Consider the following 19,701-nt stretch of genomic DNA (forward strand, 5'->3'; position numbering starts at 1 on the left):
AAACCATAAAGAAATCTTGAAAATTAGTATAAAAAGAATCAAAACTACTAAGATTAATTTATAATGACTTAGGAATTCTAAAAAATCAATGAAAATAGATGGTAAAAGATTTTACATAACTTTCATAGGTGATTAATTAAGGTATAGAAGTGTATATTTTTTTAGAAACAAAGATGAAGCAACAAATGTTTTCATCAAATACAAAAGCAAAGTAGAAAATCAACTAAGTAAGAAAATAAAGAGACTTAGAATTGGTAGAGAAGGAGAGTCTAAGTTCAACCCTTTAACTCTTTCTATAAAGATCATATGGTCATTCATGGGACTACTCTTCCTTATTCTCCTTAATCTAATGGAGTAATTGAGATGAAAAATAGGACCCTAAAAGAATGATAGATGCAATGTTGGTAAGTTCATGAGCACCTTGAACTTGTGAGAAGAAACTATCCTCATCGTTTATATATCATATTCAAAACAAGATACCTCAAAAGAAAATTGGTAAAACACCTTATAAGTTATGAAAGGGTTATACATCTAACATAACATACCTAAAAGTGTGGGGGTGTTTAGCTAAAGTACCTTTTCTTGAACTTAAAAAGCAAAAATTAAGTCTTAAAAATGTTTATACAGTATTTATGAGGTATCTTGAGAATAGTGCAACAAATATGTTTCTAGTTATTAAATCAGAGAATCACTTTATAGAAGTGAACACCATAGTGGAAACAAAGAATACTGACTTCTTTGAAAACATCTTTCCTATGAAACCCAAGTAGTGAAAAAAAATTCAAAGAATGATTAGAGATGAGTCCAATGAACTTTCTAAATTTGAATTAAAAAGAAGTAAAAGAGATAGGAAATGAACAAATTTTGGAAATGACTTCTACACTTTTCTAATAGATGAGGACCCTAGATTCTATATAGAAGCTATAACTTTTCTAGATACACCATTCTAGAAAGAAGCCATTAATAGTGAAATAGAATCGATCATGTATAACCATACATGAGAGATAATGTATTTAGCTCATGCTACTAAGATTATAAGCAGTAAATGTATTTTTAAAAGAAATTTAAAGCTACATGAGTTTATAGAGAAATGTAAGGCATGTTTAGTTATTAAGGGGTTTAAACAAAGTAAGGGTATAGACTACTTTGACACTTTTTCCCTTAAAACCAAAATTCCCTCAATTAGAGTATTGATCGCTCTAGCTCCCATTCATAACTTGGTGATACATGAGATGGATGTCAACAATGCATTCTTGAAAGGGGAATTGGAAGAGGAATTTTATATGGACCAACATGAGAGTGTAGACCCTCTATTTTGTCCCATTGACACATACCTTGATTAAGTACTCTTTCAATATTTTATAGCAGTTCTTGTAAGCCTATTGTTATTCACACATCTTACCTCTTTGAGTCATTCTGGATACTAGATACACATTTATGACAATTTCTTTGAACTTATTTAGGCCCATTAGACACACTAGCCCATTTAGGTACACCTAGTCCTTTTGGGGTTTGCCTTAGCACCCCTAAGTCGTTCGTATGGCTTTCGTGGCTTGCATGGCTTACATGGCTTATGTAACTTGCATGTTTTCTTTATAATACATGTTGCGTACTTATATCTAATTATTTATTTATTTATTTGTTCATTTTCATATCTACTTATATATGTATATAGTCATTGTACATTTTTATTATTATTATTGTCATTTTATTTTTTTTAATTATCATTATTAGAATTATTTTTCTTACCATTGTTTCTAATATCATTATTATTATTTCATTTTTCATTTTTTATTTTTTATTTTCATTTCTATTTCCAAAATACCTTTTTATTAATTTTTATTTTATTTACTCGTTTATTTAAATATAATAATAATAATAATAATAATAATAATAATAATAATAATAATAATAATAATAAGATATAAAAATATTTAAAAAAAAAAAGAAAAATAAAATAAATGAATTTTTGGTGGGAAAGTAAAGAAAGAAGACTCGTGTTGGTTTTTTTGAGAAAATTAAAGAGTTTGGTGGTGAGGTGCAGAAGGGCCATCAGGAATGAGGTGTTGGCAGATTACGAGAGGAGAGGAAAAAGTTTTTTTTTTGGAATGGAGCAGAGAGAGACAGGAGATATAAGAAGAAGAAGAAAATGGGAGGGAGAAAGTTCTGGTAGAGAAAACTCCATAGAGGGAAGAGAGGAAAAAACACAAGGTTTTTTTTAACATAGTAGAAATAGACGTTTTGAAAAAGAGAAAAATGGAATAGAGTACCAAAGGGAGGAGGAAGTTGGATGCATTACACTAGAGAAGAAACCTACCAGGTATGATCACTGCGATTTTCTTGTTTCTCGTTCTTTTCACTATTTTGTTCCATTTTCTGTTGATTTTTTTAGCAATATCCTGTTGATTGAGAATGGGCATTGAGGGTCAGATGTTTGTTTCGATTGATCTCTAAGTTGCTTTGATTGTGCTATAGTGTGTTCATTTCTTCCTATTTGTTTTGTTGGGCTTAGTTTGGCTCTGTATGGGTTTCTTTATATAATGTTTGCAATTGTGTTTTCAATTCACATTTAAAATCCATTTGTTCATCCCATTCAGTTTTTCTTGCTCTTCAATCTCCCATGAGATAAAGCTATGACTAATGGATTTTTTTAGTTATATCTATTCTCGTCATGTCTCTGTTTCCCCTTTCTTTTGTTTTTCTCTATTTCTGGCTTACAATGGAGGATGGACATTTTTTTTCTAAGGGGTTAGAGTGAGCTGGGCAAAGTGAGATTGCAGGCTGTGAGTTTTATAGAGAGGTAAGGGACAAGAAAAAAAAAGTTTGGATAGGAAGAAACAAGAGAGTAACAGAGAATGAGAGAAATAGGAGAGGAGTAAAACCATAAATGCACCTTGAGATTTGGTTACGAATAACAAAGAATGCACGGTGGCTTTATAGGTTTCTGGTTTGTTTGCATGCTTTTTGTTGTTGATATATTCACTGTCCTATTGGGTATTGTTTAGACTTAGCTCGACTTTGTTTCGTTCTCATCATGCGTGCATTTTTGAAGCGGATGGAAAGAAGTGACACATGTCCTATGTGTGATAAAGAAATTAGTGTGGTTGGATTTGACCAAGATAAATGAGACAAGTGAAGTATTTTTTTAGAAGGAAATTCTAGATGTTGTGATTCCTGTTCCTAGTACGGTGACCTCCTTACCCTTCAGAAGTTACTTTAGGGCAACTCTTCTCTTTTCAAGTATCAAAATCCTATTATGGCATAGACACCATTTCGTGTGTCAACTGGTTTCAACAATATTGAGATTTTTTGTTCAAGGAAATGGGTAAAATGTAGTGACATATTTGGTGGGTTCATCATGACTCCATCATCATCTTCCCCATCCTCATTGTCATATTGGATGTCATCCACGGTTGAAAACGAAGTGAACAACAAATCCATCGCAGCAGCAACACTGGGACCTTTGTCTCACGGTCGAAGCAAAAGCTGAGGTTGGGCATTCGCCAGTCCCATGAGAGCCTTGAGCAAGTCATGATCGTCTAAAGTTGAATACAAAGATATAGAAAAGTGAGACACTACACCCAATAAACCCAATTTGGTTGCTATTCATTCTTTATTGGTTGTGAAAGACTAATACATGTTATTACATTTTTTACTCAACATCACTTTTCATACCCACCAAACCCGACACCATACCCATTACCACTCACCCATTCAACTCATCTCATATACTATACTCATCATCATCATTATCATTATTTAACCCACCAAACCCACTTATCTCAACCGCACCTATTTCATAACCCCCACATAACCACCACACCACCACTATGCAACCCGCACCTCTCTTACAGTCCCCGCACAGCCTACCACATAGCCACTATACAGCCTGCACTGCCCACACACCCCCACACGACCATCTCACAGTCCAGCCCACAACTCACCCATGGCCTCTACAGTCACCCCCACAACCCACATGTAGTCCATATGAACCCCATGGCCACCACATGCATCCCACAACTCACCCACAACCTCCACAGCCACCGCACACCCCCCACAATGCCTACTAGTCACCCCCAAAACATCATCTAGCTTCAATCCTCAGCTCTAATCAATCCAGACCTCATTCCCCACTGCCACTAGCACTGACCTGTGTAAAAAAAAATGCAGAAATGTGGTTTCATTTCCTGTGTGAGACAATTATCATCTTGAGAAGTTAAGTGGGTTCGTTTGGCGCATGACTTGCACGGTTCAAATCCTTTATACATATGGATGTGGATAAAACTGGGTATAGGAGGTCCTAGGTTAGCAAGCTTTTGGAATATGATTTTTTTTAAAGGATAGCAAGTAGCACTCACAAAGCAATTTTACCTTTGCACTTAAATCCCCCATGTGTACAGGGTTGTGCCTGGCTATTCTCTAGTGCATTAACTTTTCTTTTATTTATTTTTATTTTTATCTTTTGGTGTCAAAATCTAATTTTCAAAAACTTATATTTCTAAATTTAATTCTTCAAAATTCCAATTTTCAAATTTAATTGTCAAAATTCCATTCTCAAATAATTTTCCAAAATTCTAATTTTCAAAACTCCAATTTTTTAAATTTAATTTTTAAGACTTTAATTTTCAAATAATTTTAAAAAACTTCAATTTCTAAATTTAATTTTCCAAAATTCCATTCTCGAATAATTTTCCAAAATTCTAATTTTCAAATTTAATTTTCCACAATCCCATTCTCAAATTATTTAAAATTTCGTTTAATTTTCCAAATTCCAATTTTTTAAATTTAATTTTCAAGATTTCAATTTTCAAATAAATTTCAAAACTCTAGTTTTTTTTCAAATAATTTTAATTCCACTCCAATTTTCAAATATATTTTTTAATTCTACTACTTTTCATCATTTATTAGGGTTCTAAATTACTAAAAATCTCATTTTTTAAATAATGCTACATTTCCTTTTAGGTAAGCACTTTCACAAATTTTCTTTGATTTTAAAATAATTTTTTTGCTCTCCTTGATTTTTAATAAGCATGAAGGCGATTTTCATAATTCCAAAATAATGGAATTTGTGAGATTAATTCATGAAAAATAAATTGGGCTTTAGTGGAAGGCCAACATTCATAACATTTCTTTCAAAAATAATTGAAGTGAATTGTATGATTGACATTGTTTGATTTTGATTGGTTTTGCAAGAGATATTATAAACTTATCATTGTGCACTAACCTTGTTTCATGATAGCACTTTATTACCTGCTGCCAAGGTACGTTCTCACTCTCACTTTATTTATTTATTCGTTATCATGACTTGTTTTTTTTATGATCATTTTGGTATCCATTGATTTCCTAATTAATTATCATGTTTGTTTCATCTTATTTAGTAGAGACTCGTTTTTAGGGGCTTAAAGAAGTGTTATGGTCCTTATTGTACCTTTCCAATTATAAGTAACCTGACCCCCCAAATCTGACTTTGGTTTTCCATAAATTATCTTTTCCAAATAAAGAGTCACGCTTAGAATTTTCTTTTTTATTTTGTTTTCTCTTAAAAATCAAACAAAAATAAGTGACAACTCCAAGTTTTTTCTAATAATCATATTTTCACCAAATAAATAAAAAGCGAGTTGGGTCATCAAGTGGGAACACATTGAGCTAAAATGTTGGGTCCATAGAGGGTTACATAGTTTCGAATGACACATAAAAGTTTGTAGGCTAGCTAAATCACTTTATGGGTTGAATTAAATAAGCACCTAAACAATGGTATAATAAATTCAATTATGTATTGGTATCTAATTGATTTCCCATTAATGACATTGATAAATTTATTTACAACAAGTTTGGAAATAGCACATGAGTTGTAATCTACTTGTATGTTGATGACATGCTATTATTTGAAACTAGTGTAGAGGTCTTTTATGAGACTAAGAAATTCGTAACATCTAAGTTTGACATGGAAGACCTAGGAGAAGTAGAAGTTATTTTAGGAATCAAGATAACTAAAACACCTAATGGGTTATTTAAAGAAAAGATTTTAAGGAAATTTGAACATTTTGACAATAAACTAGTGTTAACTCCCAATGATCCCAATTCACAATTGAAGAAAGATAAAGAACATAGTTACCTAAATCGAGTATGCCTAAATCATTGGGAGCCTGATGCACTTAGTGAACTGTACCAAACTTGACATTGCATATACAATAGGAAGGTTGAGTCAGTACACCCAAAGTCCTAATCAAGACCATTGGATTACTATTCATAGAGTACTTAAGTAATTGAGAAATACCTTTGACTATGGTTTGAGTTGCAGTGGATTTCCTAATGTCCTCGAAAGATTTAGTGATGTCAATTGGATATTTGATTCATATGAGATGAAATTCACCCATGGGTATGTTTTTACTTTTGGAGGAGGTACAGTTTATTAGAAATCTACCAAACAAACTTGCATTACTTGGTCTATTATGAACGTTGAGTTTATTAAAGACAAGTTTTGAAATTGATGACTAAGAAACCTCTTAGTAGATATCCCTTTATAGATGAGACCAACACCATCTATGTCTATGCATTATGATCGCTAAGTTGTAATAGCTAAGGCTAAAAGTAAGATATTTAATGGGAAGAACAAACACATATGTATAAGACATAATATTACACGATAAATGCTTAAGACATGAATTCATTTTTGGAATTTGTAAGGTCGGAGTTGAAATTAGTCGATTCTTTAACCAAACCACTAAATAAGAAATTATTGGAAAAAAAACATATAGGAGAATGGGATTTATACCTAATATGAAAATTAAGAGTTATGGTAGCCTAACTTACTAGAATGGAGATCCTATGAAGTAGGTTCATATGGGTATTAACAAAACATTTGTTGATTATGAGATGTTCTAGCAACTATATATATTGGAAGACACATCCAACGGACGCGATTTATACCTAATATAGAAATCAAGAGTGATGGTAACCAAACCTACAAGAATGAAGATTCTATGAATTGGGTTCATATGGGTATTAACAAAACATTTGTTGACTATGAGATGCTTTATCAACTATATATATGTTTGAGTCCATCCTCTAGATGGAGTATTTGTTGTAATGATTGAGAATGAGTATTTACTCTTAGTGGATACCATATTCCTTATGAGTGGTGTGATTAGTTGTGGAAAACACTTGATGGAGTCACCTATATGAGAGTGGAAATGAGGTGACTTCCTATGAGAATGTAAGTAGGTTCTCTAAATGTCTCATTCCATACAAGGTGCATGACCTACTTGTACCAACCTATTCACTACCAAAAAATTTAGTATTGCCAACCCACTTATATTTACTTTTGTGACGGATTTACGCTATTGCAAATTTCTAACACATCTATTCCATTGTAAAATGAATTGTCCATCACTTATATGTAACTATTTACCGATAGTAATTGCAACAACAAATACCCATCAACAAAAACATTATTGTGATAGATTTAAATTGTTGCAAATTCTTAACTAATATGCTTTGTTACAAAACAATTTACCTGTAAAAAAAATGAACTTTCATAAATAATTTTTTCTATAAAAATTACTACTTACTAAAACAGTGTTATTATAGTGGATAATAATACCATACATAATTTATTCCAAAAATAATTATTGTCCTATAAATATGAAATATTTTCACCATAGTTGTATGATAAATAGGATCTAGCCAATGGCAAAACAATTTTACGATTATTTTTTTAGTTTCATAAAATATTTATAAAGAACATATTTTTTTTTTTAATTGTAATAGTGTTAACATTTTAATATTTTTTAACTACTTTTTATTGTCCATTTTAGAAAAAAAAAATGAAATATTGTATTTATTGTCCATTATTGAAATTAATATTAATATATATATAGATAATATTTATAAAAAAAAATGTATAAGTATATAATATTTATATTTATGAATCTTATATATATTATTTATCTTGCAAATAACAAAGTTGGCCTGGTCGTACATTTGCTTCCTTTCAAATTTGAGGTCATGGGTTCAATCCCTACAAACAACACCCAAACCAATATCTAAAACTAGAAAAGAACGTTGTGGCTAGCCAACAAACCAAGTCAATATCCAAAACTAGCAAGAACTAGCTAGGTTTGTGACAAAGGTGTTCTATGTGAATGTAATGAAATTGAGATTTAATGACAATCTAAAATATTTTATTATTTACATTTCCCAACCAACTTAATATTGGTAATCATACGGTCCAAATCCATTGGATAGTTGGTCGCTAAATTTTTTTTTATTAGTGATGGAAAATTCCCATTGATAGACTTTTGCCAACATACCTGTCGCCGACTACCATGCGTCGGGATTATCCATTGATAAATATTTATTTTGACAATGTATATCAATTGAGAAAAGTATAATTTCTTGTAATGATTATGTATAGCTCGTAGTTAAGAAACCAATGTGGATAATAGGTTCTTTGAATTACATAATGAAATACTAATTCATAGAAATTTATTTTTCACCAAGATTCTATGACTTAATACTTATTTATCCTAAGGCTAGTTCATAGCTTATGGGCACTAGTATTGATGTATTGGATTCTAGTTTTCCTCAAATTGTTTCCTTCTTCACTCATATACTTTGTGGAGGATTGTTGGAAGAATGTGTGAGTTGTGTTTTTTAGTGAAAAGTAAAAAATGTCAATCCTACATTGAAAAGAATGGACATATTTTATGGGTTTATATTATTGCTCATTTCCTTAATCTCATGGGCTTGTGGAGAGATAAGTGGGAGCCTCACACGCCCAGGAGGCTTAAGCTCATTACATTGGGATTTTGATGGCTTGGGTTAGAAAACCTTAATGTGCATCATGTATGCATGCATCTTGCATGGTGGACCCTCCATCCATGGCACATATGCTTGTATAACAACTTTTTATAAATTCAAAATTAAAATTAATTTTATATAAATTTTAACACCTTTTTTACCTTGTTATTTTGTTGGGCCAAGTCTTCCTAAAGTGCAAGTGCTAGTAAATGTAAGTCTCTTAAAGAGATGATAAGGTCTAAAAAATATGTACTTATTTTTCATAATTAATGAATTTTTTGTGCAAATGACCACATCCTATGACTTACACTTGCACAAAAACATTAAAAATTACTTAAAAAAAATTAAGTTTAAAATCCTAATTTCCACAAGGGCATCTCAATTACCAATGTTGTGTTAGGCTTGTCTAAAAATCATATAAGACTTATTTGTCTTTTCAAGCAACAATGTGGGATTTTCTCATGCGATAACTCACAATTCAAAGTTACCTATTTTATATACCCCACTCCTAGTCCTGGTCACCTTAAGCCCTCAATGGATAATATATGAGTCCATTGATTAGTATGTCATGCTTTAGTAAACTCCCCACTCATTTGCTCTCAAGTTCTTATTTGTGCGGTTAGCTGTTCATGTTTTCAATCATATTTTTGAGACAAGATGTTATATGTAAATAAAATACTCTTAAATTTTACAAAAATAATTACAAATAATATAATCATATTTTCATAGCAAGCAGTTCAAATAATTTGATGAGCTATTGTTTTTCTAAGAACACTAAAACCTAACACATGCCTTAGAATGAATGACAACTATTTCATGGAAGAACAGATAACTGTTTGGGCTGAGCCTCATACAACTTGGGCCCGAATTGTTCTCACTAGTTTAGGTTTACTTGACCCAGGCCCAATCTAGATGAACATACATATTGTCTAGAGAAGTAGCCGCTCAGTCTGCTGCATAAAAGGTTAGGAGTACTAAAGAATGGGAGGGAGACTTTTACTAGGCAGACAGACTCATTAATTTAAGTCATTTCTTATTCATCATGAAAATTCTCTTTTATTACTTCAAGTGTTTGGCATGTCTTATTAAAAATTAAATATATAAATAATAAACACCTAAAAATTTGAGAACCTATGGTTAGAGCTTCGCGCATTGGATTGGGTTTTGATAATCAAAGCTCAATATAAATCAAGAAACAACCCGAGATGTTTTACATGATCTCATTTTTCAAACTCATTTGAGCTCGGATTAAGTTTAAGTTGCTCGGATTCTATTTGGGAGGCATAGAAAATTTCAAATTAGATTAGATTATCTCTCTCCGGGTTCGTACCCATAATAATTTTTTGAGCAATGATATCCTTTTTTTCTCTTTTACCATATTGTTTATCACCTTTTTCATATGGAAAATGACAATTAAATGCCAAGAACATTTCCATTTATGCATGTTAATTGCTTTTAACACATCCAATTACTACTTATCATATGGTAAAAAAATGTGGTAGAAGTGATAAAAAAAAAAAAAAAAAAAAAAAGTAGCATTATTCATATTTTTTTAACCTTATCTTGTGTACATTTATTATATTATAATAATTTAGAACCTTTTTCTTTAAAAATATTTACAAAATAAATAAAATAAATATTGTTATGTATATATTATTATAAATATTAAATATAGTGGTATTAAACTTTGGTTGCTTTGAACACACTCATGTCCAATTCAATTACTAAAAATTATTATTATGCCAACTTGTCCAAAGTTGGAGTTGGGTTTGAATAGACAACCCACCCAAACCACATCTCCAATCTTTGTCCTTTGAACAAAATTTACACACACCTAATTTCTGTCCTTTAAATGCAAATTTATCCCAACATCTACAATTAGAATTAGTGAGTATATTTCAAACTGAATCAAAATTATTTTTCTTCAATTTTATTTTATAGACTGATATGTCATGTAAATTTTTTTTCAGAAGGTTGTGAAAAAATGCAACTATAATTAAAAAAGAAAAAAAATGGGAAATAAACAATTCTTTGAAAATTGGCAAGCCTGCAAACAGATGAGCTATTGGGACATTTGAGTTGACTCAAGGATGAGTGAAAAAGATTGAGTTGGAAATTCGAGATATACTCAGATACAGAGAAGGAGGTGGAGAAGTTGATGATTCAATTATTGAAAAAACGGGCATGGTTACATGGCCAACTTGTCTGTCTTGGCGTCCCATGGGCCTCAAACAAAGACATTCCAATTGCTGCCAATTTGTAAGGATAATGAGTCAGGTAGCCTATCCTTTCACACTGTTTAATTTTATGGATTATACACACTCTTTGCGGGGTTGGACTCCAACCGATCCATTCACCACCACTCACCGCTCATCAGTCATGTCTTGAACCAGAAGCAGCTGTCACTTTCCTCTTTCTCTCTCCTTTTCTTCCCTGTAATTTTTATACAGAAAGGTCTTTTCAACACTCCTATTTTTTGGGGGTTGACAACCCATCCATGGCTACGAGTTGCACAAGTGCCCCTTGATAAAAGGCATGCACTTTGGTGGTTTCCACCTGTGGACTTTTGCACGGTACCTCTACACGTGAGGAAAGACAAAGAAAGCCCACAAGCGTCCTACAGAATAAAACCCAGAATTCTTTTTCCTTTTAAAAAAATTATTATTATTTATGTTTCCCTTGTGCTGAGTACAACTGAAATAAATAAATATTTTATGTTGGATAGCTAGAGAACCCATCCCGTGAACTAATGGTCCCAACTCAAGCCTTAGGTGACCAATGATCCTCATTGTGTCGAGACATCTGATGCCATAACCTCGAAGGCCCCCATTATTGTACATCAACTTCTAACCATTTATAGAAAATTGCCTGCCTTGACACCACTGGATGTCTATCTCGAATGGATCCCATCTTTCTCTACAAAGCTTCAAAATTTTGGCTCTTGCACAAAAATTAAAGAAAAATGGGATCCAGTTTGTAAGGCCGGCTGACCCACATTGATGAAAAACACAAGAGGAAAACTAGTCAGCCTGGCAATCAAGATTACCTTTAATTTAGTCCGAAAGGTTTTACAATTTAGTCTGTACTTTCTGGATTTGAGGATGGAGACTTTTCTAATATTCTTGGTGAATCAACATGTAGTGTATATTAAGTTAACTTAGAATGTTGACAAAGAGATATAGCTGTCGAGGTGAAGCTCGTTTTTGAGCATGATTTGGTTTGGCTTGTCTGCAATATGCATCATGTTACAAGCTAGCTTATAATAGAAAAAAACTATCTTTTGAGAGTTTGATGGGTGAACCATAGGGGCTAGCTCTTTACGTACCAATGGAAAGTGACCCTTTTATCTTGACTTATTATGGTGTTATACAGAACCTGAGTTCTGCGCCATGCCTTGTGATAGCGACCTCTCGTTTTCTCTTAATGAGCAAAAGAAGGTACCTCTCAACGTTAATCTTTAATGCCTTTCTCATTCACACATATATATAGATAAATAAATAAATATATATATATACATATTTGCATGTGAATATAGTTCTCTAGCTAACTAGGCCAATTGAGGCAACTCCTTTAATAACAACTTCCTCCGCTGTGCCGCCAAATCCACCAGTATGCTTCAGTATTATTGATAATACCTGATTATTATAAGAGGTAAATTAATGATTACCCATTATGGAACAGTTCCTGTAATTTTCCAGGGATCGGAATCTCAATGGGAAGAAATTGTCCACCTCGAAAAAAATAAAATGAAAGCTTGTCACGAGATACGTTTCCAAATTCAGCACACTGTGTTTTTGTATCGTTATCAGTATGGTACAATTGGACCCTAGGCAAATGCTTTATTATTTCTGCTATTGCACGATTCTATTAAGAAAAAGAGTCAACCGAAAACGCGTACAGATCATCATATATAACCCATATCATAAGTTGGTCATTGTAGTAATGCCTGGGCATGAGGACAGGAATGACCATACTAAGACAAATCTGTGGCCATATTTTATGGGGTCGTAGCATGTCAAACAGTGCTCCATGCAGAAGGCATTCCTGCAAACATGTTCCCTAATAATTTTTTTTAAAAAAATTCTTCAAACATGTGAGGAGAACAATCAAATCCTGAAAAGAATCTACTCAAGCTCCCAATTGGTCGCAACCAGCAACTCCTAAATTATGTGATTAGTACTCCACCTTAATCTTGTGGATCTTCTCCTATATATGGATGCATGTTGAGGAGAAAACCTTAATTTGTCCACTGAAACCATTTGAATAATGGGTCTAATTTAAAATAAAACCAGGAAAATTTTCAATTATATCACCAATTAATTTCAGTTGGTTGGTAGAAACACTTCTAAAGATGTTCTTGGGCGAAAAAAGTGTAAAAGTCATAGGCAAAATTGATTGGATCATCGAGGAATATTAGTTGATTAATTACTTGATCTAGTAATTGGGATTTGTAAGAGGGTGTAGTGTAACAGCAAGTAAGCAATGTATGAACACTGAATAGAAATCGATGGTGAGAAGCCATAACTGGATATGCTATGAGTGCCGTTTTTTTCGCATATTAGTTTGACAGAATTGAATCTTCAATCTTATGTTGTCTAATTCCATTGGTACAACTCAACACTGTCAAGTTTCTAATCTTGTATTCGTACCTAGTCTTTAACTATGTAACTATTGTTTGAACTTTCAACATATGATCATTATAATGGAAGCAAAAAGATGGAAAAAGGTATTTGGCAGCCATAAAATAGGAATAAAAGTAATACCCATCAATAATAAAAATGAAGTGAAAAGTTCTATAAATTTATAGTCCACCATTCTACCATGCTACATAATACTAGCTAGTGAAATGTTTGGCCTTCAGATTGGTGTAACATTTTAAAGCATGCACAAGATGATGATCAATCAGAAATGTTGTTACTATATGAAATTAATCCAAGTAACATCTACAACTAATTGCTACCAAAATAAGACTCTTTCAAATATTATAAATTTTATTGGATTGATCAAACACTTTCAAGAACAAAATAAAACTTTGAAGTGATTTCATTCCCATGGAAGGTCCTTCTAATAATATCACCCTTCCAATCTGAGTTTATGTCACCAAGCAAAATTGAAAATGAAATCGATGGTCAATTCAATTAGGATGTCTATAACTATTTGAGTACCATATACACGATGATTTCTTACATTTATATCTTGCATTTTTTTTTATAAAAAAAAAATCACTATTTATATATTTAAAAAGACAAGGAGATAAAACGATGGTTGTAAGATGGCAGAAGAACCCAAAACCAGTTAATCACCATAATTTTAGTAGATGAAATAATGTCCTTGGGTCCTCTTGATGCATGCATCCATCTAGGTTTCTAGCTTGTCTGTCTATTTGTTATATTCCTTCTTTTTTGTAATATCATTATACTGATAAGCACAAAGTCACCCTCAATTGACACGAGATTGAAGACTATTGTCCAATTTTGGAGGCCAATGTGGTCGAAGTATAGGTCACTTCATTCAGAACTGTTGACATAGTTTGGAATTTCTTCAAGGAAAACAACAAACTAAATCAAGTTCTCAATAACCATGCCAAGCGTTTTATCATTACATCATGCATGGTGAAGGGAAATATGTCTCCCCTGCTTGTCAAATAATAGCTCTCCAACATGATGTATAATCATATATCATATTAAATGGGGGCCATCTTGCTTAACTTGCTTGCAAAAGTAGGAGGAAAAGCTCGATTCTTCCCATAAGTATGTGTGTGGCATATCCTCACAACAGAATTTGCAAAAGCGATATCATCAATCACACCAAAAAGAAATATGATTTTAGTATTTTAGAATGATAGTGTCAAGATAGTGATATTAAGTCAGATAACGTACGTAAGACAGTATTTGAGCAGTCTATTGGGGTTTAAAGCAAAAAATTAATCTAAATTTAGTGAACAAATATCATATCCCTATGAGAACCCTAGAGGAGAAAATTTGGAACTAGGGCATGGGACAAGCTTGGAGCAGTTTTGCGCGTATGCGTGTGTGGTGGGTTGTTTTGTTGTGATGATTAATTGGTACACATGTGAACAGGTGGGTACGTGGAGATTTGTCTGTGTGCAATGGAGACAATTTTGGAGACCTGCATTGGAGCTATGAGGTGCTTCCATTTGAAAATCCACATCGGGATATATTGGTCGCATATTCTGAACAACATTCCATGCTTCATTTCTCTCATATACTCCTCTGGATAGGTGAGAAAGCTTTTATTTTCTCGGCAATCAGACAGACTTGCCTGTGCAATGCAATATTATGATTCTGAAATTTTGCAGCAACACATGGCCCTCTTTGAAAATATGATCATTAATTGCCAATTTGAGTTCATTAAAACAGTGTAATAAATTATAATCAGTGAAACTTCAATTTCTATAGAGACACTACTATATATTGTTACCAGCATGATTTGGCCACAGAATGGTATTTTAATTTTTAATGTCAGTATCAACATGTATATGGTGATTGGTTGTCACTCATGACTAATTGAATTTATGATAACCAAGAGCAGTGTTGCCTTGAATTATTGGACGTGCTCCCAGGATCGTTGAACCATTCTTCCCCATCTTATCTTTCATTCATCGTCTTTATTTTTCCAGCTACCTAGGAGGTTTCTTAGGGGTCTTGTTCCTGATGTTGCATTGCCAACCGCGCAATGCAAAATTCCTCTATAGTATACTCTGCAAATGGAAAAAAAAAAAAAAAAAAAAAAGGCCTTAAATCTTTTATGACAAAGTTGAAAAATGTTCCTTAACAAACCTCTGAAAAATTAGAGTAAAGAAAACATTCTTGGGATTGAGACTAGCTATCAGACCATTTTCTTTCACATTGTTGCGTGTCAATGTTGATTTGCACCAACTTACATTGGCTGACTCAAATACAAAATCATGTGATCCTCCTCTAGCTACTCGAATTTGGATAGTCTTGAGAGGACTGACAATTACCAGGAAGTATATTATTACAGCCAGTATACACAGATCAAACCTTGCTTGCTCCATTTTCACCATATGCTTATAGCCCAGTTGAGAATTTTATAGCTGTTGGAAGTTTGATGAACATGGGGTGAATATTTAGTAATAATTGAAAATAATAAAGGAAAGAGAAGGAAGTGAAATGGGAATGGGGAGATGAAGGAGACGCGTAGAGGGATTAAGGAATCTGGGTCCCGTGAAGTCATGGGACATTTATTGGGAGAGCCACATCCATCGAAAGCAGCGAAGGAAGCGTCAAAGGTTGTTTAGCTGTCAATGCCTCCAAACACTTCTCACGGGGGATCGTTTCTCTCAATTTGACACTTCTGTTTCGCCGTCATCTTCTTGTCTTTCTCTCTCTCTCTCTCTCTCTCTCTCTCTCTCTCTCTCTCTCGTATACGCTCATGCAAATTATCACTTTTCATCTCTATCTCTAGTTTCCTCTCCACGCCAGAGCAAAACAAAACCCATCTTCGTTTACCTGAATGCCCCAGACTTCACAACTTTTTACATCCACTTTTTATTTCTTTTGTTTTTTTTAGTATTCATTTACCTGAGGGCTCTAGTTTTTTATTATTGTCCTCTATTAATTTCTTTTATGATTAATTCATGGGCATTTTAGTGATATTAATTTGTACAATATGGAATAATTTTTTTATGATTAATTTAATTAATAAAAGATGATCGAAGGTAACCAGATCCACCGTCCTACCATCATATCACTACTCCAACTCTAGGATCAGGACCATTGCAAACCAACGGAGCTGATGATTTGGATTAGGAACTGAGGTGCATCAACACCAACCTATCATCCATTAAGATTAAAAATATCCTTAGAATAACCAAATCAAAGTCATTAATTTAAAATATTTGCAATGAAAATTACAAAAACTGCTCTCATACTTTCATTTGTGTTTCAATTTAGTCCGTAATTTTTTCAAAAATAATATCACTTTCATTTTATGTCGAATGTTAAATAGGTCTTTTTGTTAAGATTTTCCATAAAAAAGAAGAAAGAAGAAATTTATGTGAGATTAGGTGAACAAATAGGACATACACACATCCTATAAAAACTCATGCAAATGAATATGTGTTCATATAAGTTTTTTCATCACATTCTGAAGAAAAATTTTAATATATAGAATGGCCAATTTGATATTTAGATGTAGTTCAAGGGTAATATTACTTTATAAAAAAGCTTATAGTTTATCCATATTCTAAAACAATTATACCCACTTGGATTCCAAACATTTGTGTTTGAGCCAATCTGTGTATACTGAGTCACCATCAGCCTCAGTTTGGAACTATCATCATCTCCATATATACATGGGGGACGTGTAACTTGTAGATATGACCTTGCCCATTGACCATTTAACTAGAATACCATAATTTTATGTATGTGTCTTTAGGTAGGTTGTATGTACGTTATTATATCACAATGCAGGATGTTCATAAGATTCTGTTAAAAATAATATGATTCCACCTAAGGATAATTAATTACAAAGAATTATTAAACACATCCGCTTACTTCGGTTTGTTGTCTACTTGACTTTTCTTAATGGGGTCTTCACTTTTTTTTTTTTTTTTTTTTTTTTTTTGTGGTGTATAGATATAAGTCATCAATAATTTTTTTGTGGTTGGCTTGAGGTGTTTCCATGCATGAGATGCGCGTCCCTGTCCCTTTTCAAGTCTCTGATAGTTGGTGTTTGTTTTTCCTTTCAAAGGTAGTACCCCGAGGAAAAAGGGCAATTATGTAGTTTTACCGCTTTGTATTGTAATGTATCACAATTTCCTATTAGGAAGATGAGGCGGTCATGCAGGAAACAAACAAGTGATGTTGAGAACACATCTCCCCTTTAAAAAGCCCTCAAAGCTTGCGACGATGAGGAGAAAGAGAGTTTAGAGCTAAGGATAAGAGGCAGAAGCATGTCTTCTAGGGGGCGAAAGAAAGCAGCTCTATATGAAAAGTTGCAACTACTTCGTTCTGTTACCAACTCTAGTGCTGTAATTCCCTATCCTTTTAAGCATTTACTCTCTGGGCTTTCTTTCTCTTCTTTAATCTGCTTCTACCTCTGCATTGATTTTCCATCTGCTTATGAAAATAAGACATATACAAGTTTCAGAGTCAGCCTGAATGGGTTCAAAACAAGTTCTTTTATCCCATTCATCGATATCCTCATCAGTGAAATCCACTTGCTGCTTGCCAGTATGGTGAAAGCATATATAAACACTCATCCGATACCGCAACATGGATCTAATAATCCATCTTACAAGTTTCTCATGAAATTGTGTGTTTGCAGCACAGCAAAACCTCAATTATAGTGGATGCAACTAAGTATATAGAAGACTTGAAGCAAAAGGTAGATAGACTGAACCAAGACGTTGGGACTTCACAATTTTCAGCAGACCAGAATCCATTACCTGTGGTACGTATCGCCAGCCTCTTCATTTTCTATTATTGGATTTTGCTTGGTCAATGAATTGAAGTTGATTTCTGTTCCCTTCTGTAATCAATACTTCAGCAGGTTAAAGTGGAAACCCTAGAAAGGGGCTTTCTAATTAATGTGTTCTCAGAAAGAAATTGCCCAGGTCTGCTAGTCTCAATACTGGAAACCTTTGAGGAGCTGGGGCTTAATGTGCTCGACGCTAGGGTTTCTTGTTCAGATAGTTTTCATCTTGAAGCAGTTGGAGGAGAAGTAAGAAAATAAACATATGTTTCATTTATGTCAATTCATTTGAGTAAAACTATTCATCTCACCATGTATTTACATATAGATAGAGGTACCTACATATGCATGCTTACATGTATGCACATGGATTTCTCTCAAGTACTACTATTATTTAGCTTTGGTAATTTCAATTCCAGATCATTTCTTTTTTCACATGTGAATTGAACCAAAAAGGCCATCAACTATATGGTCATGAGATTGTTCTCGGGCCTTGTGCACGCTCCTTCGCTTTATGGATTGAACCACACGGTTTTGGATTATTCAATTGTGAGCGCTGACAAAGGAATGGGTGGTTGGCATTGAAATACATTTCTTAAAATATCCTCCTTTTGTGATTGCATCAGTTACAGCTGGGCAGTCCAATCCTTACATTGTTATGCTACTGTATGCAGTTTTTAAATTTTATTTAAAATTCGTCTACTTTATTTTCTTTCATCAAATTGACCAGAAATTACTAAATTTTTCAGAATGAAGGACAACAGGATAGCATAGATGCTCAAGTGGTGAAACAAGCAGTGCTGCAAGCTATCAAGAACTGGAGTGAAAGCAGTGAGCAAGAATAGCCCACCATCTTATTTTTCTTGCCTTTGATTTCTTCTTTCTTTCGTCTTTCCCTGATCTTTTGTAGTAGTGTATCAAATTAATTATCCAATGAAGGAGAGTCTTAAATTCTATTTAAAAATATGGCCACCTTGATACATTAATTGTAATATATATATTTTTTCAATCAAAGTGTTGATAGTAGTAGAGGCAGAAACTTTCATCCTACAACCACAAAACACAGTAACCTCGGATTCCATGCACTGTAGGTACTGATAGTTCCATGATGTTGGGGTGACGCCAAATATGGTCAGTTTTGTTTAGTTGTTCAATTAATTAATGGGTTTGAGCTATGGAGAAGTGTCTTTTAACTGCACAAAGAATATTGCAGTCTGTAGCAGTCCTGTATCAGTAGCTAAGTTAGAGCCCTTGTTAATTATCATTAACAATTTTTATTCAGATTTTGAACTTTGCAAGATTTTTTACCTTATTGATCTGCTTGAAAGATAATTTGTTTTGAGCTAGAGAGAGAAAATTTCTCAGGATAAGCCTCCCTGAAGTTCAAAAAGAATCCAAGAGATTTACTCCAAATCGGGTTGTGACCCGGTCTAAATAATG

At 33.2% G+C, this 19,701-nt stretch overlaps 1 protein-coding gene across 3 annotated transcripts; it reads left to right on the top strand.

Annotated features, from left to right (window-relative positions):
• Positions 1–17,616: 17,616 nt before the first annotated feature.
• LOC117920064 lies at positions 17,617–19,270 on the top strand. Of its 3 annotated transcripts, none has more exons than XM_034837418.1 (4): positions 17,617–17,818; positions 18,115–18,240; positions 18,337–18,518; positions 19,011–19,270. In XM_034837418.1, exons 1-4 carry the CDS (start codon positions 17,741–17,743, stop codon positions 19,033–19,035), a joined length of 411 nt encoding a protein of 136 aa, XP_034693309.1. In that variant the 5' UTR covers positions 17,617–17,740; the 3' UTR covers positions 19,036–19,270. The 3 variants fall into 3 exon arrangements, with proteins under 3 accessions (XP_034693309.1, XP_034693308.1, XP_034693307.1); XM_034837417.1 differs by having other exon boundaries at positions 17,619–17,818; positions 18,340–18,510; XM_034837416.1 differs by having other exon boundaries at positions 17,625–17,818; positions 18,337–18,510.
• The last annotated feature ends 431 nt before the right edge of the window (positions 19,271–19,701 follow it).

Source organism: Vitis riparia, chromosome 8 (genome assembly GCF_004353265.1).
Source record: "Vitis riparia cultivar Riparia Gloire de Montpellier isolate 1030 chromosome 8, EGFV_Vit.rip_1.0, whole genome shotgun sequence".
Classification (NCBI taxonomy): domain Eukaryota; kingdom Viridiplantae; phylum Streptophyta; class Magnoliopsida; order Vitales; family Vitaceae; genus Vitis; species Vitis riparia.

Excerpts from the sequence above, each read along its gene's own strand:
- LOC117920064 (XM_034837416.1), top strand. The coding sequence starts at position 17,741 with ATGTCTTCTAGGGGGCGAAAGAAAGCAGCTCTATATGAAAAGTTGCAA. Across the intron at positions 17,819-18,114 it reads CTGTTACCAACTCTAGTGCT|CACAGCAAAACCTCAATTAT; the intron begins GTAATTCCCTAT and ends GTGTGTTTGCAG. Across the intron at positions 18,511-19,010 it reads TTGAAGCAGTTGGAGGAGAA|AATGAAGGACAACAGGATAG; the intron begins GTAAGAAAATAA and ends TAAATTTTTCAG.